The sequence below is a fragment of the Canis lupus genome, chromosome 18 (genome assembly GCF_048164855.1).
Source record: "Canis lupus baileyi chromosome 18, mCanLup2.hap1, whole genome shotgun sequence".
NCBI lineage: Eukaryota > Metazoa > Chordata > Mammalia > Carnivora > Canidae > Canis > Canis lupus.
The window spans coordinates 34,669,299-34,695,665 of record NC_132855.1 but is presented as its reverse complement, the minus strand read 5'-3'; the positions used below and the strand labels follow the sequence as shown (position 1 = coordinate 34,695,665).

Sequence of the window (26,367 nt, the reverse complement as noted above, 5' to 3'; positions counted from 1 at the left end):
CACATTTTACTTCATGAACCCCTTGTGTCCAACTTTGAGTTGGAATAATTTCTTTCAATATTTTCTTCCCTAATATTTTTTCTCACTCTTGAATGATGTTGCTGGGGATAGCATTTTCAGTTCACGGCTGTTTTCCACCACACTTTGCATATATTCCATTGTATTCCATTGTCTTTGGGCTTTCATTGTAACCAAGAAGAATTCTATCATAATTCTACTTGTCTTCTAGTTGCACGTAATCTGCTTTTTTCTCATAATTCTTTACTACTTATTTCTCTACAGTTTATGTTTTAATACAATATATCTAGGTGTGGATTTGTTGTTGATTCTATTCAGGACCCAGAGTGAGCCTTCATTACAAGGACTTAAATATTTCTTTAGTCCTTATGTGCTTAGACCCTGCTTCTCTCTCTCTCAGAAATTCTAAATAGGTGCAAATTCTCTTTCATACTTTCCCACTCAAGCACAAGCCTATGGCCTTAACTGCCAACACCTGCAGGTGTTAAAACTCCAGGTAGGTGGGGATAAGCAGAGGCCACATGGGAGACCTAGATTTCACCCTTAGTTGGCAGCAACAAGGCAGTAGCCCCCTTTCATCGACACTATAGTGTCCAGTTATTGGCACAGACACTATTGAATGAGAAGACTTGCTGACATGCCTTTAACTTAGATTACAGATGCAACCCCTTCTCAACCCTCGTGCTAGTAAGAAATGACCAGACTATGAATTGTGTTTTGCTATTGTCACCTGGGCAAGGCTTGGTGCAGGTTTCCTCGAGAACCATTTTTTTATTACCATCTATTATGGGTTCAATGTCAGTACAGAATTCTTCATCCACCACTTTGTTGAAATCATCAGTTGACCCGTCACTCACTACACAAGAAATGTTCCTTGTTCTCGTCCCTTCGCCACACTGGGCATCCTGGAATGCAGGAAGAAATAACTAATTAGGAAAAGAAAAATAATTGATTAGTGAGCTCATCACTTACAGTTATCTCTGCACCACTGATTTTGATTTATGAGCAGTTAAAGAAGCATTTGTAACCCTAGGGAAGAAGTCCTAGAGGACAGTGCCTATAAAGTATACAGTGAACAATTTATTTGTTTTCTAGCCAAAGACAGGCAAATAAATTTTCATTAAAATGAATCAGTCTCCAAATGATTTTGAAAACACAGGACAGGGACTGCTTGTTATCAAAACTAATTAAACAGTTACAAAATAGCAAGGCACCTAAAATCTTGAGGAGGAAACATGCTGTCAGCTCTGAAACATATTTCTGCAAACAAGTCCCTGCAGATAGTGAACACACATTTCTACACAACTTCTTGAGATTTGATTACCTGCACTTGGCATAGAGACCACTGGCCATATTGCCACTGATAACAGGGCTTCACTGGGCAAGGCTTGGACTGTTCCATCAGGGCAGGGCATGGCCGTCCATCACCTTGAAAGGGCTGGGTCACTGTGCGTCTTCGGATCATTTTCCCTTTAAGAGATACAAAGTGATGCAACTGTAGTGATTTATTTGTGCAAGCATCTATCTTGAGGGAAGGCATCACAGACCTTTTTGCTGAGGGGATCTGAGGAATGGGTAAGGCTCAGATGTTTTGAAATGAAAGAACACTGATTCAACCTTTCTGAAGATTATGTGGTAAGACTTAAAGCAAGAGAGATTTTATTTTCTGTTCCTTGACTATCAGTCTAATATTAACTCAGGTACAAACAAACCTGTGAGGCCACATGTTTGAGAACATTCTGACCAAGGAGACCAGTCGGAAAGCTGGCAGTTGACGGGACATTCTACCATGCAGGATGTGTTCATCTGCCAGGTCTTCTCCAGGCCAAGCTGAAAGGAGAGAGGTAGATTTGTTCATTACTGACCTGGAAGCACGACACAGGGTGGCATTAGGAAGGGGAAAGGAAGGCAAAAAGCAAGATGCAGAGTAGAATAAAAAGGACAAATAGGAAGTGGTTCAACCCAGGAGAGAGGGAACAAATGGCACAGGATGAATGGAAGAGCCCATTTACTCAATGTAGTTGAACTTTTTCAATAAGGAATAAAAAAAAAGTAATTTTAGTCTCCAAATTGGTTGAATTTCCCTAAGCAAGGAGCAAATAGACGTAAGCATGATTACGTTCTAGAAGTTAAGAGCCAAATATCACCAATATATAGTTTTAGGATTGTATCTTTGGGATATTATTTATTTTTGTTTTTTTAAGATTTTATTTGAAAGTGAGAGAGAGTGTGCATGAGTGGGGCGGAGGGCAGAGGGAGAGGGAGAAACAGACTCCCCACTGAGCAGGGAGCCCAGCTGAACTCCATCCCAGGACCCTGAGATCATGACCTGAGCAGAAGGCAGATGCTTAACCGGCTGAGCCACCCAGGCACCCCTATGATTTATTTTTACATGTGCATGATGTTAAACTGAAAAGCAAAAGGTTTGAAGGACAAATCACCACTCAAAAACTAATATTATAATGTACTGAAATAATATAAAATATTAGTTGTCAAGTATGTTATCTTTTTCAAAAGGAAGTATGGGTCACTAGAATTTTTTGATTACAAATATTTTATATACATTTATTTTATACAAAGATTTTCTTTTCTTAAACTGATCTCAGCAGCTGTTTATAATTCACTGGTTTTGGTTAGCCTCTCATCAGATAGTAATACTGTGACATTTAATTGGCATTGAGTTGTTTACTTAATCCTTCTACCTTTAAAATATGAGATTTCAAATTTATCACAAACAGTTAAAAAGTCCAAGGTACAGAGTAACATGAAAATAGAAATATTTAAGAGCATTGTTAGAAAAGTACAATTTGGGGGGGCAGGAATAATCCTTGGGAATTTTCAAGATCTTTTTAAAAATTTCCATATGAAAAAGAAGTTTATATTGTCTAATGGACATAGCAAAAGATGGCAAAAGAAAATTTTTCTGAAATCTTATGTTGTGATTCAAGTATAACTCTTGGTTCTAAGTTATCCACTGAGAGAGGATCAGGCCAATGACTATATGCTACATACCTCTGCAGGTATTCCCATTATATTCTCCGCCAGAAATAAATGACAAAGTTGAGTATTTGATATAAAAATATTTACCGTATCACTTAATTGAAGTCTTATAAAGTCACTTAAAGTCATGGGAGGTTGCAGAAGGGAGTCTTAAGGTGGTTATAGGCTAAAAATGATGTGTAAAATTTAAGGTAGACAATAGTTTGGTGAAGAGAGGGTTTGAGTCACAGAATTAAGCTACTACTGATTTATTTCACTACAGAATTGAGGGATGTCTTTGTCTAGATCTTCTGGGAATCTAGTAGTGAGACATTTTAACCCTCTACTATTTTTTTCTTACATTTTTGTGTCCTTTTTCCCTCTGTCTCATGCTCTCTCATCTAAACATATGTGTCTAAGTAAATGAAAAAGAAATCTCTTCGGGGATCAAAGAACAGGAAAGGAGAAACCAATTACTAGGTATTGGGTGAATAAAGAAAAACATCAAAGAAAAAAATGCTATATAAATGCTAGATGGGTTTAACCCTAATTGTCCTCTTTGTTGGGTAGGAATGGCATTTTCCTTTTTGGCTGTTAGGGACGCAGCAAGAGTTAGCTACTGCTGTTGCGCTGAATGCAGGGTTTGCACATGTATTAGTAGGTAGGCAATCGATCCATTATTAAAAAAGATAGCCAGCTTTTCTCAGGGCTATGATTTAATACTACTGCATCCATGGGGATGGATAAAGTGGGATATGAGTTGTTTATTCCAATTCCTGCAGAGAAAGCACTATTCTCCTTAAAGACCGTGTTTACTAGAGTATTATGATTTGAAACCTTAATTGTCACCACAGTATTCAAACATTATGATATTAATGCATAAGAGTAAATTTATCTAGGCTTATGGATAATTGAAATATCTTAGGGTTTTATTCACATTTCATTTAAGAAATAAAGGACTCTATTTATACCTCTATCCTATAGTCATGTTTTTAAATTGGTTTTGTATGATTTGGGTTTAGCTTTCACAAAGCTCTCAGCTGTTCCTTGTATATTTCATTCTGATCCAGGAAGACATTTATATGTACATTTGCAAACAAGGCAATATATTAGTCAACTAGGAGTAGATCAAAGCTCTCCAGCCAATCTAGGACTATAATAATGTTCATTAATGCTAATGTTATTTTTATAATGGTTACATTACTTTGATGTTATTAGTTTCCAGACAAAATTAATTCAGGTATAAAATTTATAATTAAAGTAAGAATCCACTAAATTATAAGATGGTAGTGAGTGGAATTTATTAAGTAAACAACTTGTTTTCAGCACACTCGGGTGCTCCATTCCCATGGACAGATATAATGAAGTTGTTAGAGCCACATGATAACGATATGAAAAGGACTAAGATATTTCCATCTCGAGTTTTCTCAGGGATTGGAACAATTTACCATCAGCTTATATAAGCTCCAGCATGTTTAGATAGAAGTTATGGTCATCATGTCTACTGGACCCTTATGAGGCCATAAGCTCCTCCCTATGTGTTCAAGATCTAATGAGGCTCCTTTTTATCTTAGTTCATGTTTAACCCAGTGGGGCTGAGATGCAGGAGAAGTTAAAACCTGGCAGGAATGTGAATACCCTTTTAGTACTGAAGTCAGACAAAATAATTGCAATGTGAAGTGTAGATTCATGAACACTAAGAGAAGCCAACAACTATGTTTCCTCACATTTCATAAGGTCATACCTAGAAATGATCACATGACTTTTATAAGTTGGAGAATTAATAGTCACAATTTTCTCTCAAAGAGAATGATTCTTGCCTCAAAGATACAATGGCAGACTTCATTCCTTTGTTTGAATTTCAAGCTGTCTCTTATCCAGACCTGAATACTTAGACTCTCACAGCTGGATATTAGATCCTAATATCAAAATCTGCTACCAAACCACATGCGATCAATGTTTAGCAACAGAGAGAATAAATGATGGCTCTTGGCAGGTGTCCCAGGCAACACAAAATTCACATGGAATTACAAAAGATGATGAGTAGTCTGATTAAGATTTATTGCCTTTATTCACCTTGATTACTTATTGTTCCCCAAGCATTTCTTTCAAAATAGGCTAATTAGCATACCTTTAGGCTCTGAGCAGAACAAAATACAGGAAATTATGTGTAGAAATCAGTAGTTGGACAGTGTTTCTTTTCAAGAGGGTGCTTAGCAGCCTCTGAGTAGTACAGAAAAACATCTGCTGGCAATGAGCTGCATTGAGCACAGGTCACTTGGCTCAGCATGAATTGAAATTATTAGGGAAGAATTTACTTGCAGAGATATAACACAGTATCCCCTCACCTCTTCACAATATTTCAGGTCAACCGACTTGCCATCGCTTCGAACACAATCCAACATCCTTGTTTTAATGCCGTTTCCACAAACTGCCTTCTCACTCAGCTGACACGTACTCCAGTCTGAAAGGAAGGGAGCCCATCAGAACAGAAGGCTACGTATGAAACAGATTTCAAATGAAACTCTGATGACCTGAATCCCATATTTAATTCACAACTGCTTTCTAAGCCCCACAATCAATCATCCCACATGCAGAGCATATGGGTCCTGGCTTTGAACATATCAAGAGTCAAATGGAATTGCTGGGGTTGCACATAACTACAGGGATTATTCTTGAAGGCAGATGTCTACTTGATAATCTTGACAGCTAGCTGTTTGGTGATACTGCGGAACTGACTTTGGCCTGCAGATCAAATGTCACTTAAAAACTTTCTTTCCTAATAAAAGTAGAAATTTAAATTTTAACATTTTTAATTTAGCAAAACAATCATAATTTTAACGGGTGGCACTTTAACCATGTAGTTATATTCAAATAAAACACTATTTCACTTACTGTCCATACTTAGAATGTTTTAAAATATACACTTATTTCAAAATCACTTTGGCCATATCTATTTAATTCTTTTATTTCATGTCTTTTGCAAAATAATTCATTCATCTTTCTTTCCAGAGTAGCTTAGCTTAGCATGTCCCAGAGAACTGTGACTTCTTTGTATCATCAAAAGAAATTGAAGAGAAAAACCTAAGGAAACAAAAAGCCAATCTGACTGCTGTGTGTTATTGTACAAGGCCTGGAGTTCACTTCAGTGTGAGAATTACTTGGGAAAAACTTCACAAGCAGCTTCAATGTTTCCCACATCATATAAACTAACACACCCTCTTCTTTCCTAGAGAATGTGCCTTGATGGTATGGGGATGAGGGTTATGGAAAAAATGGTTTATAATGTCTTTTTTTCTGAAAAAAAAAACACAAAAACAATACTCATCTTTTTTTCATCTGTACCTTTGATAATACAGAAATGTCTGTATCTTCTTCCTACATTTTTTTGTAGGTTAAGATTGCTGACATTTTCACATCAGACTAATCATGCTTAGAATTATTGTCCCAGTATGTTATAGCTATTAAACATCTTCTAGAGAAGATGCTTATCTTTCAATAAACCTGATACTTCTGGGAAAGATATATCTTTTACTTGCACCTTCCCAAAGTGGGAGGATGTCTTATATAGGATCACTTAGACTATTCACACTCTACCTCACACTCTACCTTAAGCACTCAGTATTTGTGTGATATTTTCATTCTCCATATCTTGATGTTTATTAAAAATAGATAAATATCTCTGTCTTTAAATGAAGAGTGATCTCTGGGAAAGTAAGCAGCATGTCCAAAAGGGACATAGATGGAGATGAACAATACTTACAGGAATGCTACTGAGCTGAAAGACATGGGATTTGGCCTTTAGCTTGGTGATTGATGAGATGACTATGCACATACCTGTTACATTATAATCATAGTGGAAGCAGTTTTTGTTTAGGTTACAGGGTTCCTTCTCAACAGCATTAGGGCAGGCTCTTCCTTCATCTGCAGGTTGTCTGATGGGATCAGCTGACCTTTGCCGGAAACTGCTTTGACTGCAAGGCTGACAAAGAATAATACAACTCCTCAGAAAGGTGAATACCTAGCCATACAAGAACTAGTATATTAGGGAGAGCACTGGAGCAGGAGTAAGAGTGTCTAGGCCACTGACTAACTTGAAGGGTCTCATACACCTCAGTTTCCTCATCTATAAAATCATCGTGTCAGATGAGTTTCTGACGTCCCATCTAGCCATAAGATGCTTAAGAGTCTGTGTGTCAAATGCTAATAGATATATCATATCACATATATGCAAACACATACATATGATCATATTAATTATTGCAGATCACTAATATAGAATTAATAATCAATAAATTGCATACAGTTTCTGTACCTGAACAACTATTTTAAGGGGGAACATATTAGCTGTTGTAGACCACAAACACAGAAATGACAACCTATCTACCCATCATCTACCTACATATCTATCTAGTTTCTTGGACCTGGAAAACCATCTTAAGATTGACTTTCAATAACTAGCTTTTAGTGATCTTGGTTTTCCTAATGGGCACATATGCATGCACACGAACACAATTCAGCAGTTAAAAAAGACTAGCTTGCCTTTCTGCTACTGGCAGAGTCTCGTTCTGCAACCATCTGGTTTCTAAGAACAGGAACTCAGATCTGATGCTATAGAATTAGAGTAGAAAATAATTTGCGTGCCCTTGTGATACAGTTGATTCTTTGTTGCTATTTAACCTGTATCCAAGTCAACCAGCAGCCCTGTTTTGCTACTGCTCTATCAGTTGGCTGCTAATTAACACCTTTAATAATGTTAACGCGGAGATAGAAAATTCATTTCACCTTGAAAACATGCATCATAAATTCTTTGAGACTGTCTTATATTGTATTTTAGCAAATTAATTCCACATTAGATGTATTCTTCTTGTACATTTGATGCCATTTTGAATTGTGCCGCTGTACAACGGTGCCTGGGCCAAGCCAAATATCCTAAATTCTCAGCCACTTCTGTTTTAAATGACTCTTCCCAGGGTCCCGTGGAAGAACCCCTATGGGCTGTTGAAATCTAGAAGCTTTGTGTTATTTGAAACTCTCAGCTGGTTTTCCAGACCCACAGAGACACAGAGTCAGTCTGTGGAAAGAGATTCACTGACACACAGCTTTCTTCCTTCAAGTCCCTTTTTTTTTTGCCAGAATCTTTGGTGTTTTAGTGTCAATACTCCTGCTGCAGTACACCCACTGTGTGAAAGATTATTCCTACAATTTAAATAAAATGGATTGGGCAAAAAGCAAGGGATGAAAATAACTCGACACCATTAAAGTACCTTTACTGGAGCTTCATTCTTTTTCCCTTTACCTGGAGGGGATCATTATCACCAGTGCAGTTTTTAACATCCTATGTACTTATACGCCAATTTGAAGGCATTTTCTGTAGGTCTAGGAGGATGGTGGAGAAGTGTGAAGTTGGCAAGTGGTTGAGCTGTTCCAGTGTGAGTCAAAACACTGCTGACTTTAAATGGCACAGTCACATGGAATGAGGTAGCGAAGAAAACACTCTCGCCTTGGTAACTAATTTAGTAATTATTATTTTTTAATAGCTCTAAAGCTTTAGTGGTAAAGAATTAAGTAAACACTATTGATAAATGGTTAATCATCTCACCAAAGTGCAGCGGGTCCATGGACTCCATTCAGATATCACACAATCCTCAGGGCATGGTAATTTGCACTCTCTAGAGCCCAGGGGCATCTCTTCTGGATCGCAGAGGTAATCTTCTACATGGTCAGAAGGGCCATCTGCTGTGTTCTGCATGCATCTAAAAAAAACCATACCTATTCAGGAATGAAGGTTCCTGAAGGAACCAGGACAATTAGAACGATGGCCAACCCATAGGATAGGATGGCTCTAAAACATTGTTATGGGGTTGTGAGGTGGGAATGTTTGCATTTAATAAAATTCTCCAAACATGAAGACATAAAAGGATCTCTGCCTCCTATAAATACTGGCAGAGCTTCAGCATGATATAAAATGGACGATTGCTTGTATCATCATAATCTTTTAAAATTATAGCCACTGTATGGATTATAGTATGTCTTCCTCTGAAGGAAGAAGGTCTTTAAAAAATAAAAAGATTATTTATTTATTTTTCATGAGAAACACACAGAGAGAGGCAGAGACATAGGCAGAGGGAGAAGCAGGCTCCCTGCAGGAAGCCGACGTGGGACTCAATCTTGGGACTCTGAGATCACGCCCCAAGCCAAAGGTAGAGGCTCAACTGCTGAGGCACCCAGGTGTCCCAAAGAGGGCCTTTTATACTCGTGTATGATGCAGCAACTAATGAGGAATGGTCCACAGAGATTCACTGAGGGGCTTATTTTTGGAAATGGCAGATTCCATAGAGAAGGTAGATTCATAGATGATGGAAGATGAGGCACACTGAACTTTCCTAGAGGTTTCATGAAATATTTTCTAAAGTAATTGATGGAATTTATCAAGTTGTTTTGTCACTAAAAAGTAATATTAGCCTCCTATATGCTGATAACTTTAAAAGAAAGGCAGAAGCGAAAATACAATTATAGTAATAATAATAGCACAAATTCTCTAAATATGGTTGTTTGAATCTTTCATATATCTTGGCCTTTTTTTTTGTTTTTGTTTTGTTTTTTATCTTGGCCTTTTTTAATTGGTAGTTTTCTTCTTAACAGAACAGATTCAACCACCTTATATGTTTCTTTTGTAAGCAGTCATGGAAGTCTCGCTTACTTATCTCTTGGGGATCTAATTAACATGGTTAGTACCAGACTTCACTCTTAGCATAATTAATAATCTCTCAAGGCACTTTTCTAGTGGAAGGGAAAAACTTTATCCCTCATCTATAACTCAGAGAAGGTCAACCAAAGTAATGGGTTTGGGAAGAGAATGCATTGCTAGAGCTAAAAGCAGGCTTGAGTTCTTAAGCCTCTCAAACCCATTGCCATGTTTTAAACTCTAGGTTAAATTACATTATCAGTTAAACCTGGAATCTCACCGTTCCCAAGGATTTACAATCAGTGGGGACTTTGCATCTTTATAAATCTCCTCTGCAGAAATACCTTTCTATACAGTGCTGCCCAATTTAAGAGAAATGTTGTTTTCCTATGGGATACATTTAATGACTGGAAAACTGTGCTGTTGCTCATGTCTTAATTGGGTTTGTAGTCTGAAAAAAAATACTTCTACGAAAACCCACCTCTGCACTTTTTGGTGTGGATGGATAAAAATAGGAAAGAGAGACCACAAAAATATGCAAAGGTAGGTATTTATTTGATTTCATTGCTAAAGAAAAAAATATAAATTTCTTTGGGAGACTTTCAGCTTCCCAGGAAAAAGTTCTCTCTTCAGTGGCATTTAGAAAATATTCTGTTGACGGCAACTTTGAGAGGATGTGGAGCAGCTTTGGGATGACATGGAACAAAATTTAATGCTCAAAATATAAGTTTGTCACTAAGAAAAGATTGTATTCATGCTAGTCATTGACACAGGGTACAAGGATTAACTTGCAAAATTACCTATTGATCCAGAGTTAAAGACAGATGTTCAATACTCTATTAAGTAGTTATGTACATAAAACTACATTTTCACAGGCTTTTCTCCTTTAATTTTTTATTACATAGCTAATTCATTCAGCTTAGGAAAATCAGAAGAAACAAACAAAAACAAAAAATCACTCAGAGAAAACCACTCTTTAAAGACTATTCTATTTAAGCATATATTTCATTTCATAAAATAGAGCAAATTTTATCTACTATTTGTACCATTTAAAAAAACAATAATATGAACATCTTTTCCTGTCACCAACTATTTTCCTAAGATATAATTCTTTTTTTAAGAATGATTTACTTGGGCAGCCCGGGTGGCTCAGCAGTTTAGTGCCGCCTTCTGCCCAGGGCAGGCGTAATCCTGGAGACCCGGGATTGAGTCCCACGTCTGGCTCCCTGCATAGAGTCTGCTTCTCCCTCTGCCTGTGTCTGCCTCTCTCTCTCTCTCTCTCTCTCTCTCTCTAATAGATAAATAAAATCTTTAAAAAATGATTTACTTATTTGAGGGGGGAGGGATAGAGGGAAGAGAGAACTCAAGCCAACTCTTCTCCTTGCTCAGCAACTCAGGGGCTTAATCTCATGAGCCTGAAATCAGGACAGGAGCCCAAACCAGGAGTCAGGTGCCTAACCAACTGTGCAACCCAGGTGCCCCAACAAAGGTATAATTTTTAATGACTATATTTGAATGTCATCACTTCAATATGCCACGATTGTTAAAAATGTCCTTATTGTTGATATTCAAATTATTTATGTTTTATTTACTTTATTTGGTATTAGTTTTTAAAATCACTCTAGAATACAGAATCAAGATTCACATCAGGTTTTCAGCACAAAGGAAAGCACTAAAGCACTTTAAGTTCATTTGGTTTCCTCCAAATTCTTGGCCTTTTTCCTTTCCACAGGACAAGGAATTATGCTGTGAGAAAAATTGAACTGTATTAGAAATACATAGTTCAGAACCAAGCTGGAGGCAAAGAGCAGGGCCTGAGGCCCGTCATAGGTATGACAGTAAAGGGGTACATTGTCTGCAGAGAATTTAAAAGCAACAATAAAGATAATCAAATCCCTTGCTCTTTATTACCTGTTTTTTATTATCACCATGTGCTAGAAATTCTAAAAAAAAAAAAAAAAATGTCTGTGAAAAATATCCCTTCCCACCAGGAAAAATCACTTCTGCCACCAGCCTTTGATATGTCATATCATCCTAAAAGAAAAAGAATGACACTGGATAAATTGGTACTTGCTCTCTTATAGACTCTTCTATCCTGAAATGTCACATAATGCTTGCATATAAGCAAGACATTTTGACCTTAATTAGCAGAGGATAAGGTTAGAGAGGTTTACTACTCAATCAGTAACAAATAGAAACATTATTACATGATCAGAGATCACAATCAATACTGACCTTCCCTTTTCTCTATTGACATTAAAGATGTTTACTGAGAAAATGAATAGATCTCAAAAGTTACTTTGCTTAAGATGTATTTGGAAATGTTGAGAGTATTATTTATAAAGCAAAAAAAAAAGCATGTACACAGATCATTGAAGAGAAAATTGAAAGAAACAGTATTATAATTTTTCTTACTAATGAAAAACCCAACTTGATCAAAATATTTTTATAAGGAAAATATTTTTAAATTTGGAGGAGAAATTTTGAATTTGCAAGGGAATGGTGGAAAATGGAATCTCTGTCTTTTCCCTATGTTTCCCTATCAACTTGTTACCTTCTAATTGCTCATCTACCTTTATTAAGTTCCTCAGAAAAATAGCTTAAGAGTTCAGAGGGCTTGTGAAAAAAGAAACATTATTTTTATTGGAAGCAAATTATACAGTGTGCCAAAGTTTTACGATATAAATGTTAATTCACTCTACTTTTCTATTGGGAAACATAAATCTTAAATTCATGAAAAGTTAGGTCATGAGTAGCAGTGGGCTTGTCCACTAGATGAGTGGTCAAATTCTGTATGTTTTTACACTTGTCTTTACCGTGTATCACTCAGCAGGGTTAGAAGAAACTGGTATAAAGAGTGACAACTCTGTCACTTTACTAGATGAGTGTTCTTGGTAAATTACTCAGTACTTCTGAATCTACTCCACAAAGTAGAGATAATAAAACTCATAGACTTGTTTTGTAGGGTTCCAGAGCCCTTAAGAGTCATATGCAGATACTGGAGGGAAAATTTAATGAATATCAAAATTGTATTAGGTGTTAGGAAATTTCTATAAATATGACAAGGTCTCTGGAGAAAATTATAGAGTTTAATAAAAACAACAGATGGTAAATGGATCTTTTCAAAACAATGAGGGGGAAGTGGGGTACTGTACAGCAACACCACTCAACAGAACTTTCTGTGATGATGGAAATGCTCTATAGTTCTGCTGTCTGACAGCATAGCTATTAGCCTCCTCAGCTATTGAGCACTTTAAATATGTCCAGCGTGGCTGAGGAAACATATTTTCAATTTAATTTAATTTTAACCAGTTTAAACTTAAAGTGAAATAGCCCCCACGTGGCTGGTGGTTGCCTCCTAGGTGGCATGGTCATAGAACAAATGAGCAGCACTTAGTATTAGGAAGGCTTCCTGGAGGAGGTGGGAATATTCAAAAGTTAGCCATTTGGATGACACAAAGGAGCAAGGGTTTATCACAGATTATCACTAAAAAGCAGACAGAAATCTTTTTGGCTTTTAAGAACAAAGTTTTTGGGGTTGGAAAAATTTGCATTCATTCAGCTTGCATTCACGATGAGTATCCTTCTCTTCAGGAGGACCTTCAAGTGAGGCTTCCTGTCAGGAGGCCCAGTGTGACAACTTGCTGCTTGAAGCAGATGCCCTTAGAATATTCCATGAACACAGATTCCCTGGAAATAAAACTAAAGAGAGTTTAATGCAGGAGACCAGGGAGGAGTGAGAGCCCCACGCTGGCCTACATGAGGCTGGGAGGTGGTAGTGTGTTCTGTTTCTGCACAATGAGGCTCACTCTTACCTCACTTTTCGGGTTTGCACACCCTCTCCACAGTTATCTCGCATGTTGACAAAGGTCACTTTGCAGATGCTCCATGGCTCTGTGACCCATATGTACTGGTTGCAGTCGCTGTGGCAAGGGACAACCTCATACACCTGAAACACACACAGTTTTCTGGGATTTCTCCTCAGGGAACCCGCTGAGAGTGGGCAGGAGCACGGAACATCACAACAAACATTGTATTCTTGTTGCACTATTTTCACTCCTCTCCTTTATTGTTCATTATTCTAAGATGGGAATATAGAAACTCTCTTGAGAGTTCTAGAAGTAAAAGGCTAGCTGTGTCGTATTCCCTTGATCCTATATTACATGACAGTGGTACATCTGACCCAATGGAGCACACGGGACATATTGGGTACGTTCCTGTACTGATCCTCACCACGCAGTGCTGATTTCATGGGCCATCTGTCTTGTTCACGGTGTTGTGTGTCTTCAATACTTAGGCCAGAGTGCTCGTATGTTAGGCCTTCTATAGAGATTTGTTGGATAGATGAATGAATAAATGAATTAATGAATTAAATGAGCATATAAAAGTAACTGTTTTCAAAGAAATATAACTTGGCCTGTTTTCCAAGTGAATGTATAGAGCAATAAGAATTTGTATATTTTTTGCATTCCATATGTAAAACTAAATTAGATGATAACAAGAAACAAAACCATTTAAAAAGTAACCTTCAATCATTTAGGGCTTGGAAGCAAGGTCTGAAATCGGCCTCATATTACACAGCTACAGCTCAAAGCAGGGAGCGTCACATGACACAAAGCAAACTGTCTGTGCTTTGGTGACCATAAAGGCTGAAAGTCTCACATTTAGACTGGTATGTTTGGTTTCAGGATTTTAGAACAATGAACCAATTACTCTTTTTCTCAATGAGAAGAATGACTAAATCGAGGGAATAAAATAAACCGTAATCCACTGCAACACAGCTGAGTCAACCATTAAAGAAAAATGTCTTTTAAAATAATTTCAAAATCTAGGGTAATTCAACTCTATTTCCTATTTCACACAACACACACACACTAGTGTATGTATATTTTACGTAACTAATTCCAGAAACTATAGATATAAATAGCCCTTTGGTGCTATTCTTTTGTGCAAATTTTAGTGAATGAATAAAGCTGAGCTATTGCAAGTAAGAATAAAGAATATACAGTGCTGGAATAGGAATCCGTCATTGTTATACAGGGTCACCTTCACATGGGGTACTGTATTAAAATAGGACTAAATACTACCGAGTAAAACATGACCCTACAATTTGTGAGGAAGGGAAACATTGAAGGAGAAATGCATTTCTCCTAATCTTTTGATGGCGCTCATGTGAATCTCCTCCACTGGACTGAATACCAACCAGTTCAGAGCGACTTCCTGCCACCGACCCTCAGCCCACCTGTGCCTTTCCCTTTCCCTCTGAGAAGCATGACAGCATTAACAAGAGGTGTCACTGCCTTGTCAGGGCTGGTGAAGTGAAGCTTGTTCCCCCCACCCCGGAACCTCAGCCCTGATAATAAAGTGAGAAAACACAGGTGGCATGCTGGGCCAGGGGGACGGTGGATGGGGGGCGGGGGGGAGGAACAGCTGCAGAACAAAAATTTTATAGAAAATATGATATTTTCTCCCTGTAAAAGATAAAAGACAATAGCAGGAAATGAAATACATTTTCTGGAGTCGGGAGAAAAAAGGAAAACAAGTAGTAGCCTACCAGGAACCAGGGGGTGTAGGAATTCTTACCTGTGCCTGGGGTGGCATTCAGCAGGATTGAAGAAAAGGGAGAGGAAAAAGATAAGGAAAAAGTGTCAGTATGCTGAATGAAAACATTCATATTCTACATTTAAAATATCATTTCATCCACATATAAAAGTCTATTTTTCTTTTTTGGGGGGGTAAATTATTAGAATATCTTTATTAAGCCTTGGGAGAGAAAAAGCAACTCCTTATTATTGTTTAAAGTTGAAATACATAAATGAGTATTGCAAACTTCATGGTCAAGGAAAAGATTAGATGGGCAGGATGAAGAAATCTTAAGACACTGAGTAGTCCTCAAAATACATACCATATGTATGTATGACTGATGAATGATGGCAACTACTCTGTGATGCAAATTGTGAGTGAAATCTATTCATAGACTGCTTGATTAATCTATTGATTTTAATCAATCCATCCATCTACATTTCTTGGGAAATGAGAATTTGCTTCCTCAGTTAGAAAATGGTACCTCAAAACCATTTTCAAGTCAATGGACCTCTGATTTTTTTATTGAGGAATGTATAATTGTAGTAAAAAATCCATGTGATTTGCAATTTTCAAAGTTAACACAAACCTTTGCATATTCTTTACTTTCCTAATATTTTGGTGATAAAATCCTAGGAATTTCTATTTTTAAATGTAGAACATTTGTACTCAGATAGTAGGAATCTATTACTTCTCATTTTAGCTTTAATTTTTAGTTGTTAATGCCTTGATATGTCACCAGTAAGCTGATTAACAAGTACCTGAATGTCTCCATCAAACTCTGTATTAAATTTTATCAGAGCTGGAGAGTGACAGAAAAATGGCTTAGGTAGAAGACTTTTCATAGCAAAGAAAACTTGGCAGAAGGTCCTGAACCTTTGAAAATTCACTAGTAAAAACAATGCTGAGGCAAACACAGCTCATTTTAATTGAGAGGTTGACTGGCTCTACACACACACACACACACACACACACACACACACACACCCTGAACATTTCTGTAGAATTTCTCTTTATTAGGGCAATGGATGAGAATTTATTACAATTCAAATTTACCAATGGAACTTTAAAATTTCAAAACTTGTAGAAAAATATTTACATTTTAAACCTTGCATTTCAGTTATTTTGTTTCTTTTGGGTTATGTTAACCGAAATTTCTTGTTTGCAAGTATTCACTCTGGCAGGAAAACTCATTCACCAGTAGATGGCAGCAGTGTAGTGTACTAGTCACCAATGGCTGACCTTAAGGGCATATTCAGCAACTTCACTCGGGGGAAAAAAAATCAAGATTTTTTTCAGAGAAGTACTTCCTATGGCATTTAATTCTCCACTTTCTTTGTCCTTAATTTCTTTATTCAAAATGTATTTTGATTTTCTCTAGACTGTCCCTTTATTTTACTTTATTATTTTTGAAGATCTAATTGGCTTTCTCATGAGATTCACAAATTGGATAGCCTTCCATTTTAGCAGGTAGAGGGGAACATCGTACAGTTTATCTTTATTATCATTAACAATTTAAGTTAATTTGGGAAGTAAAGTATGTGTACTGGTAGGCAGTGTGTTTGGAAATTAAAATGAGTTTATGTATGCCTGAAACTTATCTACATATTTAAGGTTGGTTTATATATATATGACTTGGTTCATTTGATTGTAACAATATAAATACATATCTTAACATCTACAAATACAATATTAAATTTATTCTTTGTTAGTTCACATATAGGTCAATCATGATAATAATTGTCTATATTTTATATTACATTTAAATTAGTCATAATTCCCTCTATTAGTCTTTTCATTTTATATCTCCAATAGGGCACAAGTAACGACTATTAACTGCAGCTAATAAAGTGAGGATACAAAAATAAAATAAAGTTCCAAATAAAATTCAAAAGGTCAAAGACTAAATTGGTATATAGTGTTGGTACACTGACTTTGAGGTCATCTTTATTTTTCTTTTTTCTTAACTTATTTTATATCAAGCAAATTTAAATGAACATTCAATATATATTTCCTAGTTTTATTTTTTTAGAAAGGGGGAGAGTGTGAAGGGGCAGAGGGAGAGGGAGAGAGAGAATCTTAAGCAGGCTCCACACTCAGCGTGGAGCCCAACGAGGGGCTCCATGTTACTACCTACCCTGAGATCATGACCTAAGTTGAAATTAAGAGTTGGACACTCAACCAACTGAGCCATCCAGGAAGTACCCCTCCACCTTTATTATTTCAAGAAGGAAAGATAGAGGGATGGGAGAGGGAGGGAGAGAGTGAGAGTGTGTGTGTGAGAGAGAGAGATTTCCTAGTTTCAGACCCAAATCCAAATGCTTTCTTTCATTTTAATTTAAGTAGTTGGTAATTGAGATATCTTTTCTGAGAGTCTAGGGGAACTATAATAATGAGACAATCTTGCTCTTAGCACACAGCTAGATACAATTTTATGACATTATTTTAAAGGTAGGTGTCATTTTAATTTCCACTTAATTATATTCATATGCATGTACATGCAAGGTACTAAATCTCCTAATGCAAAGATAATATATCTGATTTGGGATTTTAACAACATACCTCTATTTACTCAGGCATTCTAAGGATTCAATGGGTTAAATGTCTTACTCAGGGTTATTATTTATTCTCCATTTTGGAGAAAAAAATAGATCACGTGAATCTAAATAATATGTTAATTAAAATCAGTGGTAGAGAATACCTGGTTGACATGGTCCAGCTTGGGGCAAGGCCTCCCTCCATTATATGGTTTCTCACGCAACCATTTAGACCGAACCTTCACACCACTTCCACAGGACTTACTGCAGCGAGACCAGTTGGACCACTCACTGAGCTTGCAATCGGAAGGACAAGGGATGATGCAGGCCTCTTCAATGTAACCTGCATAGAAAAAAAATCAGATGAGAGCCATCTTCTCCACATGTCACTTGCCCACTACCACCCACCATTCTAGCTCACTTAGAAGGTCCAAGTTTGACTTGACAGCAACATGCAAATGCAAAGATGTCTGCGTTGTTAGAGACTGAAATTCTGCAGGAAAATGACACATACATACAGCGACTCTGTTAAAATAACAGCTGAGCAGCTGCCATATGATCTGCTTAGGATTCATGCTCACCATATTTCAGCATTTCTGACTTTCTGACAGCTCGTGTTTAATTGACAATAACCTGTCTGCTGCTATATCGTTCTCATGCTGTCAGAATGATACATTAAAAAAATTATAACAGTTTTCTGTAAAATTCTGTCTGTTAATGTCACACAAGTCCAAGTGTTTGAGTCCATGCAATGTTCTTCCTCAAGAAGAAAGACAGACCCTCTCAATCAACATCCAAAAGGAACCATTTAACTTAGCACCTTATGTTTCCCCTTCTTTGCAAATCAGATCTGGAGAAGAAAAATGAAGGATGTTAAATAAATAATGTCTCATAATTTTTAGTGCTGTCAATTTAAAAAACAATTTCACATCTTATATTCATTTGATTCTCTTGAAAATCTTATAAATGTATTGGATACGTATTGATATACTATTGGACAGATAGGAAAACAAATGCAGAAAGATAATTGACAAGTGGAGGATCACACAGTAAAAGATGGGGTCTAGTCCAGCACTCATTTCATCAAATCACACAGCCAATTAACTTAATAGTCTACAGATGTGATTTGAGAAATGGGTGCATTTTCCTGGAACAGTCCCTTATTACCAAGTTGGCATTTCAAACATCAATTTATCACTTGTATATACTCTCCAGGCAAATACGTGGAAAAGCTAAATTTCCTACGGTCAAGAATCAAAAGCATAGTTGTTCTGTGTAATACTCTGATATGCAGAGGGTTTGTTCTTATACCATTTTACATCAGCCATCAAGGATTCAATTTTGAAAATGATAATATAAACAACTTGTACTAGGGGACTCTAGGTAGATTACAATTTTGTTATTGAAATACAATTTATATACGATAAAAATCAGCTCATGACTCAGTTTTTAATATATTCACCAAGTCGTACAATCATCACCATTATCTAATTTTAGAACATTTCCATTGCCACATAAAGAAACCCTCTAGCCATTAGCAGTTACCTCTCATTTTCTCCTCCCCCATTACCTGGCAACCACTCATCCACTTTCTGTCCCTGAGAATGCAGCTATTCTGGACATTTCCTAAAATGAAATTAAACATTATGTGGCTTTTCTCAATTGGCTTATTTTACTTAGTATAATGTTTTCAGGATTCATCTTTGTGAGGGTTCAAGCATGTGTTAGTACTTCATTCCTTTTTATGACTGAATAGTGTTCCATTGAATGGACAGATCATATTTTGTTTATCCACTCATTAGTGTATGGGTATTTTAGTTGTTTCCCTATTTTGTATATTATGAATAATGCTGCTGTGAACATTTGTGTATAGGTTTCTGTGTGGACATGCTTTTAATTTTCATGGGCATATATCTAGGAGTGGAATTGCTGGGTCATATGATAACTATATTTAACTTTTTGAGGAAGTGCCAAACTGTTTTCCAAAGCACATCACTTTATACCACCATTAGCAAGGTATAACTGTCCTAATTTCTACATTTGTCAAAACATGTCTTTTTTATTTTAGTATTCTTTGAAGAACAAAAGTTGTAACTGTCAATGAGCCCAATTTACCTATTTTTTTTTTCTTTGGGAGCTTGGGCTCTGATGTCACATCTAGGAAACCATTACCCAATCTGAGGTAATTCAGATTTGCACCTATGTTTTCTTCTAGGGATTTTACAGTTTTAACTCTCACATTCAGGTATGTGATTCACTTAATATTTGTATATGGTAAAAGTTGTAAGGGGGTCCAACTTCATTCATTTGTATGTGATTATCAAGTTATACCAGGCCCATTTGTTGAAAATACTATTTTTTATACATTGAATTATTTTGCTGAAAATCAGTTGACCACAAATGTAAAAGTTAATATCTGGATTCTAAATGTCATTCCATTGATCGTTATGCCAATACCACACCATCTTGAGTACTGTAACTTTGTAGTAAGGTTTGAAGTCAGGATGCGTGAGTCCTACTTTGTTCTTATTTTTCAAGATAATTTTAGCTTTTTTGGGTCCCTTGCATTTCCATATGCAAAATCTAAGGTAATTTTAGAATCAGCTTGTCAATTTTCACTCAGAATGGCAGCTAGGATTTTGATAGGAATTGTGTTGAAGAGCTCGATCAATTTGCCACCTTAACAATTCAGATACATGGGAATACTTTCCATTTATTTAGGTCTGTAATTTCTTTCAATGTAGTTTTTGTGGATACATCTTGAACTTCTTTTGTTAAATTTATTCCTAAGGATTTCATTCTTTTTATTGTAGGCAGATTCATAAGAGAATCAGCAAACACTGATTTATTTTATTATTGTGAAACAAGACCACCTAAAAACCAATATGACAAATTTAACCTATAAGCTTGTGACCAAAATATTCTGTTAAGAAGTGTTAAAAAGCTAGCCAGTTATTACACAATATTTCCTAGCCTTGCCTTTTCATCAATTACCTAGAACACATGCTAAAAGTACAGGTTTCCAGCAACCCCAAACATCATGATACAGTTCACTTGGGATAGGGTCTCACTTTTGGAAATTTAATATATTGTGTTTATTCAGCAGTCCCTCTTTCTTTATTGAAATTATTTTTTCAAGGTAATTTTGGATTCACATATAATTGTAAGAAATAATGGAGAGGTCCACTGTCTACTTACCCCAGTTTCTTACAATAGTCAACTATAGTATAATTTCAATCAAGATACTGAGATTGATATAATCTACTGAGTTTATTCAGGTTTCACCAGTCAAACATGTACTCATTTATGCATGGATAAGTGTGTAAAACAGAAATTAGGGAATGCTGTCATAAGACACAAGCAGAACCAGTAGAATCTGGATGAGAAGTAGATTTATAGCTTATCTTTATATATATTATCTCCTGTGTTTCTGCCAAAGATACACATCAGCTGTTTTAGTCTCCATACACAAAAGTGCATCTTTTGTGCAATTTCATAAGTATGAAGTTCATTGAATACACACATGAACACAGAGCCCTCTTTTGTTCCCCCTTCCAATCACTATCCCTTCCCATATGTGCAACCACTATCCTGATTTCTCACAATGCAGAACTGTTGTACTTTTAAAAAACTTCATGTAAATGGAATCATACAGTGTTTACTCATGTGTGCAAGCTTTTGTTCATTCTAAAATGTGGTGTGAGATTCATCCATATTGTTGCATGCTGTTGAAGACCATTCTAATTAACATATAGAATTCTGTGGTATAAATATATTATGGCTTATTTTTTCATCTTTATTTGTTTATGATGAATTGTGTATATTTTCCAATGCGGAGCTATTGCTAACAATATTGCTATGAACATTCTAGAATATGCCTTTTGGTGAACATATGTATGCACTTTTGCTGGGAGTATTCCTAGGAGTAAATTTGATGCATCAGAAGATATGCATATTATATTATCTAATACTAAGTAAAGTATATAAAAAGTTGGTTTTTAAAAGACTTTATTTATTTATTTGAGAGAGTGAGAGCACAAGTAAGGATGAGGAGCAGAGGGAGAAGGAGAGACAGACTCCACACCGAACATGGAGCCTGATATGGCACTCGATCTTACTACCCTGAGATCATGACCTGAACCGAAATTGAGAGTCAGATGCTTCACCAACTGAGCCACTCAAGTAACCCTGTTGTTTTTATTAAAGATAGGATTGCAAATTTGGCATGAAGAGCAGGATGCAATGAAAGAATTTTTAGAAGTGTATAAAATAGTCTCAGGTAACCAAGAGGGCAGAGGTGGGTCTTTGTCAGTTGTGGAACACTGAAGATAGAAAAGAGATGTCCATGCTAAGTTTTGAATGTACTTCTGGCATTTAGAAGGCTTCTGGGCTATTGATAATGATGTAGAGAAAAGTTCAAAGGACTGAGGTACCTTATGGCAGTGTTTACCAAAATTTTGAAAAGCATAACTTCTTCAAATACACGGTAGAGTCTACTTACATCTTATACTTTGACTTTATTATGGTTTGAGGTGGGAAAACAAGCCCATCTCACTATTTTGAGCTGAAACAAATTTCAAATCCCATTTTCTTTTCATACAGTAGTTTAGAAAATGAATTTATCTAAACCAGTAGGATACTTAAAAATGTAACCCTTGAAAAGGTCAGTAATAATTCATTTTGTATTTCAAAGTAATAGTTTATGAAACTGAATCAAGCTGTAGAAATGTCTAAAGTCAACGGCATTTCAAATCAATGGCATTCTGTGGCCAAACTACTTAATGCTTGCAAAAAAGTATATATATTTTAAACATCCCAATTATTTCCAAATGTTATCAATAGCTTTGGCAAAGGACACTAGTATTTCAGAGGTAATTATTTTACTATTTTATTTTTTAAGGTTTTTATTTAAATTCCAGTTCATTAACATACAGTGTAATTCAAGTGTACGATATAGTGATTCAACACTTCCATACATCACCCAGTACTCATCACAACTAGTGTACTCCTTGAGCCCAATCACCTATTTAACCAGTCCCCCCACAAACCTCTCCTCTGGTAGAACAAACCATCAGTTTGTTCTCTATAGTTAAAGGTCTGTTTCTTGGTTTGCTTCTCTCTCTCTTTCTCTCTTTTATCCCATCTTTCATTTGTTTCATTTCTTAAATTCTACATGTGATTGAAATCATATGACATTTGTCTTTCTCTGCCTGACTTATTTCATTTAGCATAATCCTCTCTAGCTCCATCCAGGCCTTTGCAAGATCTCATTTCTTTTTCATAGCTGAGTAATATACCCGTGCGTGCATGTGCATGTGTGTGTGTGGTTGTGTGTAAACTACATCTTTTTTTATCCATTCATCAGTCAGTGGATACTTGGGAGGTTTCCATAATATGGCTATTGTGAATAATGTTGCTATAAACACTGAGGTGCATATGTCCCTTTGATTTTTGTATTCCTTGGGTAAATACCTAGTGGTACAATTGCTGGATTGCAGGATAGTTCTATTTTTAAGTTTTTGAGGAATCTCCATACTATTTTTCAAAGTGGTTGCACCAGTTTGCATTCCCATCAACTGGGCAAGAGGGTTCCTTTTTTCTCTACATCCTCGCCAACACTTGTTGCTTGTGTTATTGATTTTAGCAATTCTGACAGGTATGAGGTGAGATCTCACTGTAATTTTGATTTGTATTTCCCTGATGATCATTGATACTGAGCATCTTTTCATATGTCTATTGGCCACCTTTATGTATGTCTCCTTTTGAAAAATGTCTATTTATGTCTTCTGCCCACTTTTTTTTTGTGGGGGGAGGGGGTTGAGAGGAAAGGGGAGAAGGAGAGAGAGAATTCCAAGCAGGCTCCACACCTACCACAGATCCCAATGTGGAGCCTGATCCCATAACTCTAAGACCACGACCCTAGCTGAAATCCAACCAACTGAGACACCCAGGCATCCCTCTCCTGCCCACTTTTTAATTGGATTATTGTTTTTTAGGGGGTGTTGACTTTTAGAAGTTCTTTATATATTTTGAACTTTAATCCTTTATCACTTATGTCATTTGCAAATATTTTCTTCCATTCCATAGATTACCTTTTAGTTTTGTTGTTTCCTTCACTGTGCAGAAGCTTTTTATTTTGATGTAGTCCCAATAGTTCATTTTTGCTTTTGTTTCCTTTGCCTTATGAGACCTATCTAGAAAGAAGCTGCTATGGCTGGTGTCAAAGAGGTTACTGTCTGTGCCCTCCTCTAAGATTTTTATGGTTTCAGGTCTTACATTTAGGTCTTTAACCCACTTTGAATTTGTTTTGTGTATAGTGTAAGAAAATAGTCCAGTTTCATTCTTTTGCATGTTGCTGTCCAGATTTCCCAACACCATTTGCTGAAGAGACTTTTTCTCATTGGATATTCTTTCCTGTTTTATGGAAGATTAGTTGACCATATATTTGTGGTTCATTTCTGAGTTTTCTGTTCTGTTCTATTGAACTATGTGCCTATTTTTGTGCCAGTACCACACTGTTTTGATCACTAGAGCTGTGCAATATAACTTGAAGTCCGGAATTGTGATGTCTCCAGCTTTGCTCTTCTTTTTCAAGGTTGCTTTGGCTATTCAGGGTCTTTTATGGTCCCATACAAATTTTAGGATTATTTGTTATAGTTCTGTGAAAAATACTATTCATATTTTGTTAGGCATTGCATTAAACGTGTAGACTGCTTTGGAAAGTATAGACATTTTCATAATATTTGTCCCTCCAATCCATAAGTAGGGAACATCTTTCCGTTTCTTTGTGTCATCTTCAATTTCCTTCACTAGAGTTTTATAGTATTCAGGGTATATGTCTTTTGCCTCTTTGGTTAGGTTTATTCCTAGGTATCTTATGGTTTTTGGTGCAATTGTAAATGGGATAGACTCCTTAATTTCTCTTTCTGCTGCTTCATTATTGGTGTATAGAAATGCAATAGATTTCTGTATGTTGATTTTGTATGCTGTGACATTACTCAATTTGTGTATCAGTTCTAGCAGTTTTTGGTAAAGTTTCAGGTTTTCTATATAGACTATCATGTCACCTCCAAACAGTAAAAATTTGACTTGTTTCTTGCCAATGTGAATGTCTCTTAGTTCTTTTTATTGTCTGACTGCTGAGACTAGGGCTTCCAGTACTATGTTAAGTAACCATAGTAGGAGTGGACATCCTTGTCTTGTTTCTGACCATAGACAAAAAGCTCTCAGTTTTTCCCCACTGAGGATGATATGAAACTGTAGGTTTTTCATATATGGCCCTTATTATGTTAAGGCCCTATCTCCACTTTGTTGAGGGTTTTTTTTTTTTTTTATCACGAATGCATATTGTACTTTGCCAAATGCTTTTTTCTGCATCTATTGAGAGGACCATATAGTTCTTTTCCTTTCTTTTATTAATGCAGTGTATCAGGTTGATTTGCAAATATTGAACCACCCATGCACCCCAGGAATAAATCTCACTTGATTGTGGTGAATTATTTTTTTAACGTATTTTTGGATTCAGTTTGCTAGTATTTAATTGAGAATTTTTGCATCCATGTTCATCAGAGATATTGGCCTATAGTTCTCTTTTTAGTGGTCTTTGGTTTAAGTATCAGGGTAATAATGCTGGCCTCATAGAATGAGTTGGGAAGTTTTCCTTCATTTTCTATTTTTTGGAATAGTTTGAGAAGAATAGCTATTAATTCTTCTTTAAAAGTTCTGTAGAATTTGTCTGTGAAACCAGCTGCTCCTGGACTTTTGTTTGTTGAGAGTTTTTTGATTACTGATTCAATTTTTTTGCTGATTATTGGTCTGTTCAGGTTTTCTATTTCTTCCTGCTTCAGTTTTATATGTCTCTAGGAATTTATTCATTTCTTCCAGGCTGTCCAATTTGGTGGCATATAGTTTTTCATAATATTCTCTTATAACTGTACTTCTGTGGTGTTGATTGTTATTTCTCTCATTTGTGATTTTATTTGAGTTCTTTCTCTTTTCTTTTTGATAATTTTGGCTACAGGTGTATCAATTTTAGTAATTTTTTTCAAAGAACCAGCTCCTGGTTTCATTGATCTGTTCCATCGTGGGTTTGTTTTGTTTTGTTTTTTAGTTTCTATATAATTTTTTTTTAAAGATTTTATGTTTTTATTCATGAGAAACACACAGAGAGAGGCAGAGACACAGGCAGAGGGAGAAGCAGACTCCCCACGGGGAGCCAAATGTGGGACTCGATCCCCTGAATTCGGGCATCATGCCCTGAGTCAAATGCAGATGCTCAACTGCTGAGCCATCCACGCTTCCCTCTATATCATTTATTTCTGCTCCAAACTTTATTATTTCCTTCCTTTGGTTGGCTTTAGGCTTTGCGTTGTTCTTTTTCTAGTTCCTTTAAGTATAAGGCCAGGTTGTTTATTTGAGTTATTTTATTTTATTTATTTATTTATTTGTGAGACTGCACATGAGAAAGCACAAGCAGGTGGAGTGGCAGAAGGAGAGGGAGAAGCAGGCTGGCTGCTGAGCAGGGAGCATGATGTTGGGCTTGATCGAAGGACCCTGGGATCA

At 36.4% G+C, this 26,367-nt stretch overlaps 1 protein-coding gene across 1 annotated transcript in view; it reads right to left on the bottom strand.

Annotated features, from left to right (window-relative positions):
• THSD7A (thrombospondin type 1 domain containing 7A) overlaps positions 1–26,367 on the bottom strand; it is a 423,389-nt gene that overhangs the window by 18,482 nt on the left and 378,540 nt on the right. The window contains exons 14-22 of the mRNA XM_072783986.1: positions 17,970–18,148; positions 15,269–15,274; positions 13,501–13,634; positions 8,600–8,753; positions 6,835–6,979; positions 5,346–5,461; positions 1,731–1,848; positions 1,343–1,488; positions 749–923 (exon numbers count right to left, since the gene is read on the bottom strand). Of these exons, the coding sequence (XP_072640087.1) occupies positions 749–923; positions 1,343–1,488; positions 1,731–1,848; positions 5,346–5,461; positions 6,835–6,979; positions 8,600–8,753; positions 13,501–13,634; positions 15,269–15,274; positions 17,970–18,148 (1,173 nt within the window). The remainder of the gene's footprint in view (positions 1–748; positions 924–1,342; positions 1,489–1,730; positions 1,849–5,345; positions 5,462–6,834; positions 6,980–8,599; positions 8,754–13,500; positions 13,635–15,268; positions 15,275–17,969; positions 18,149–26,367) is intronic.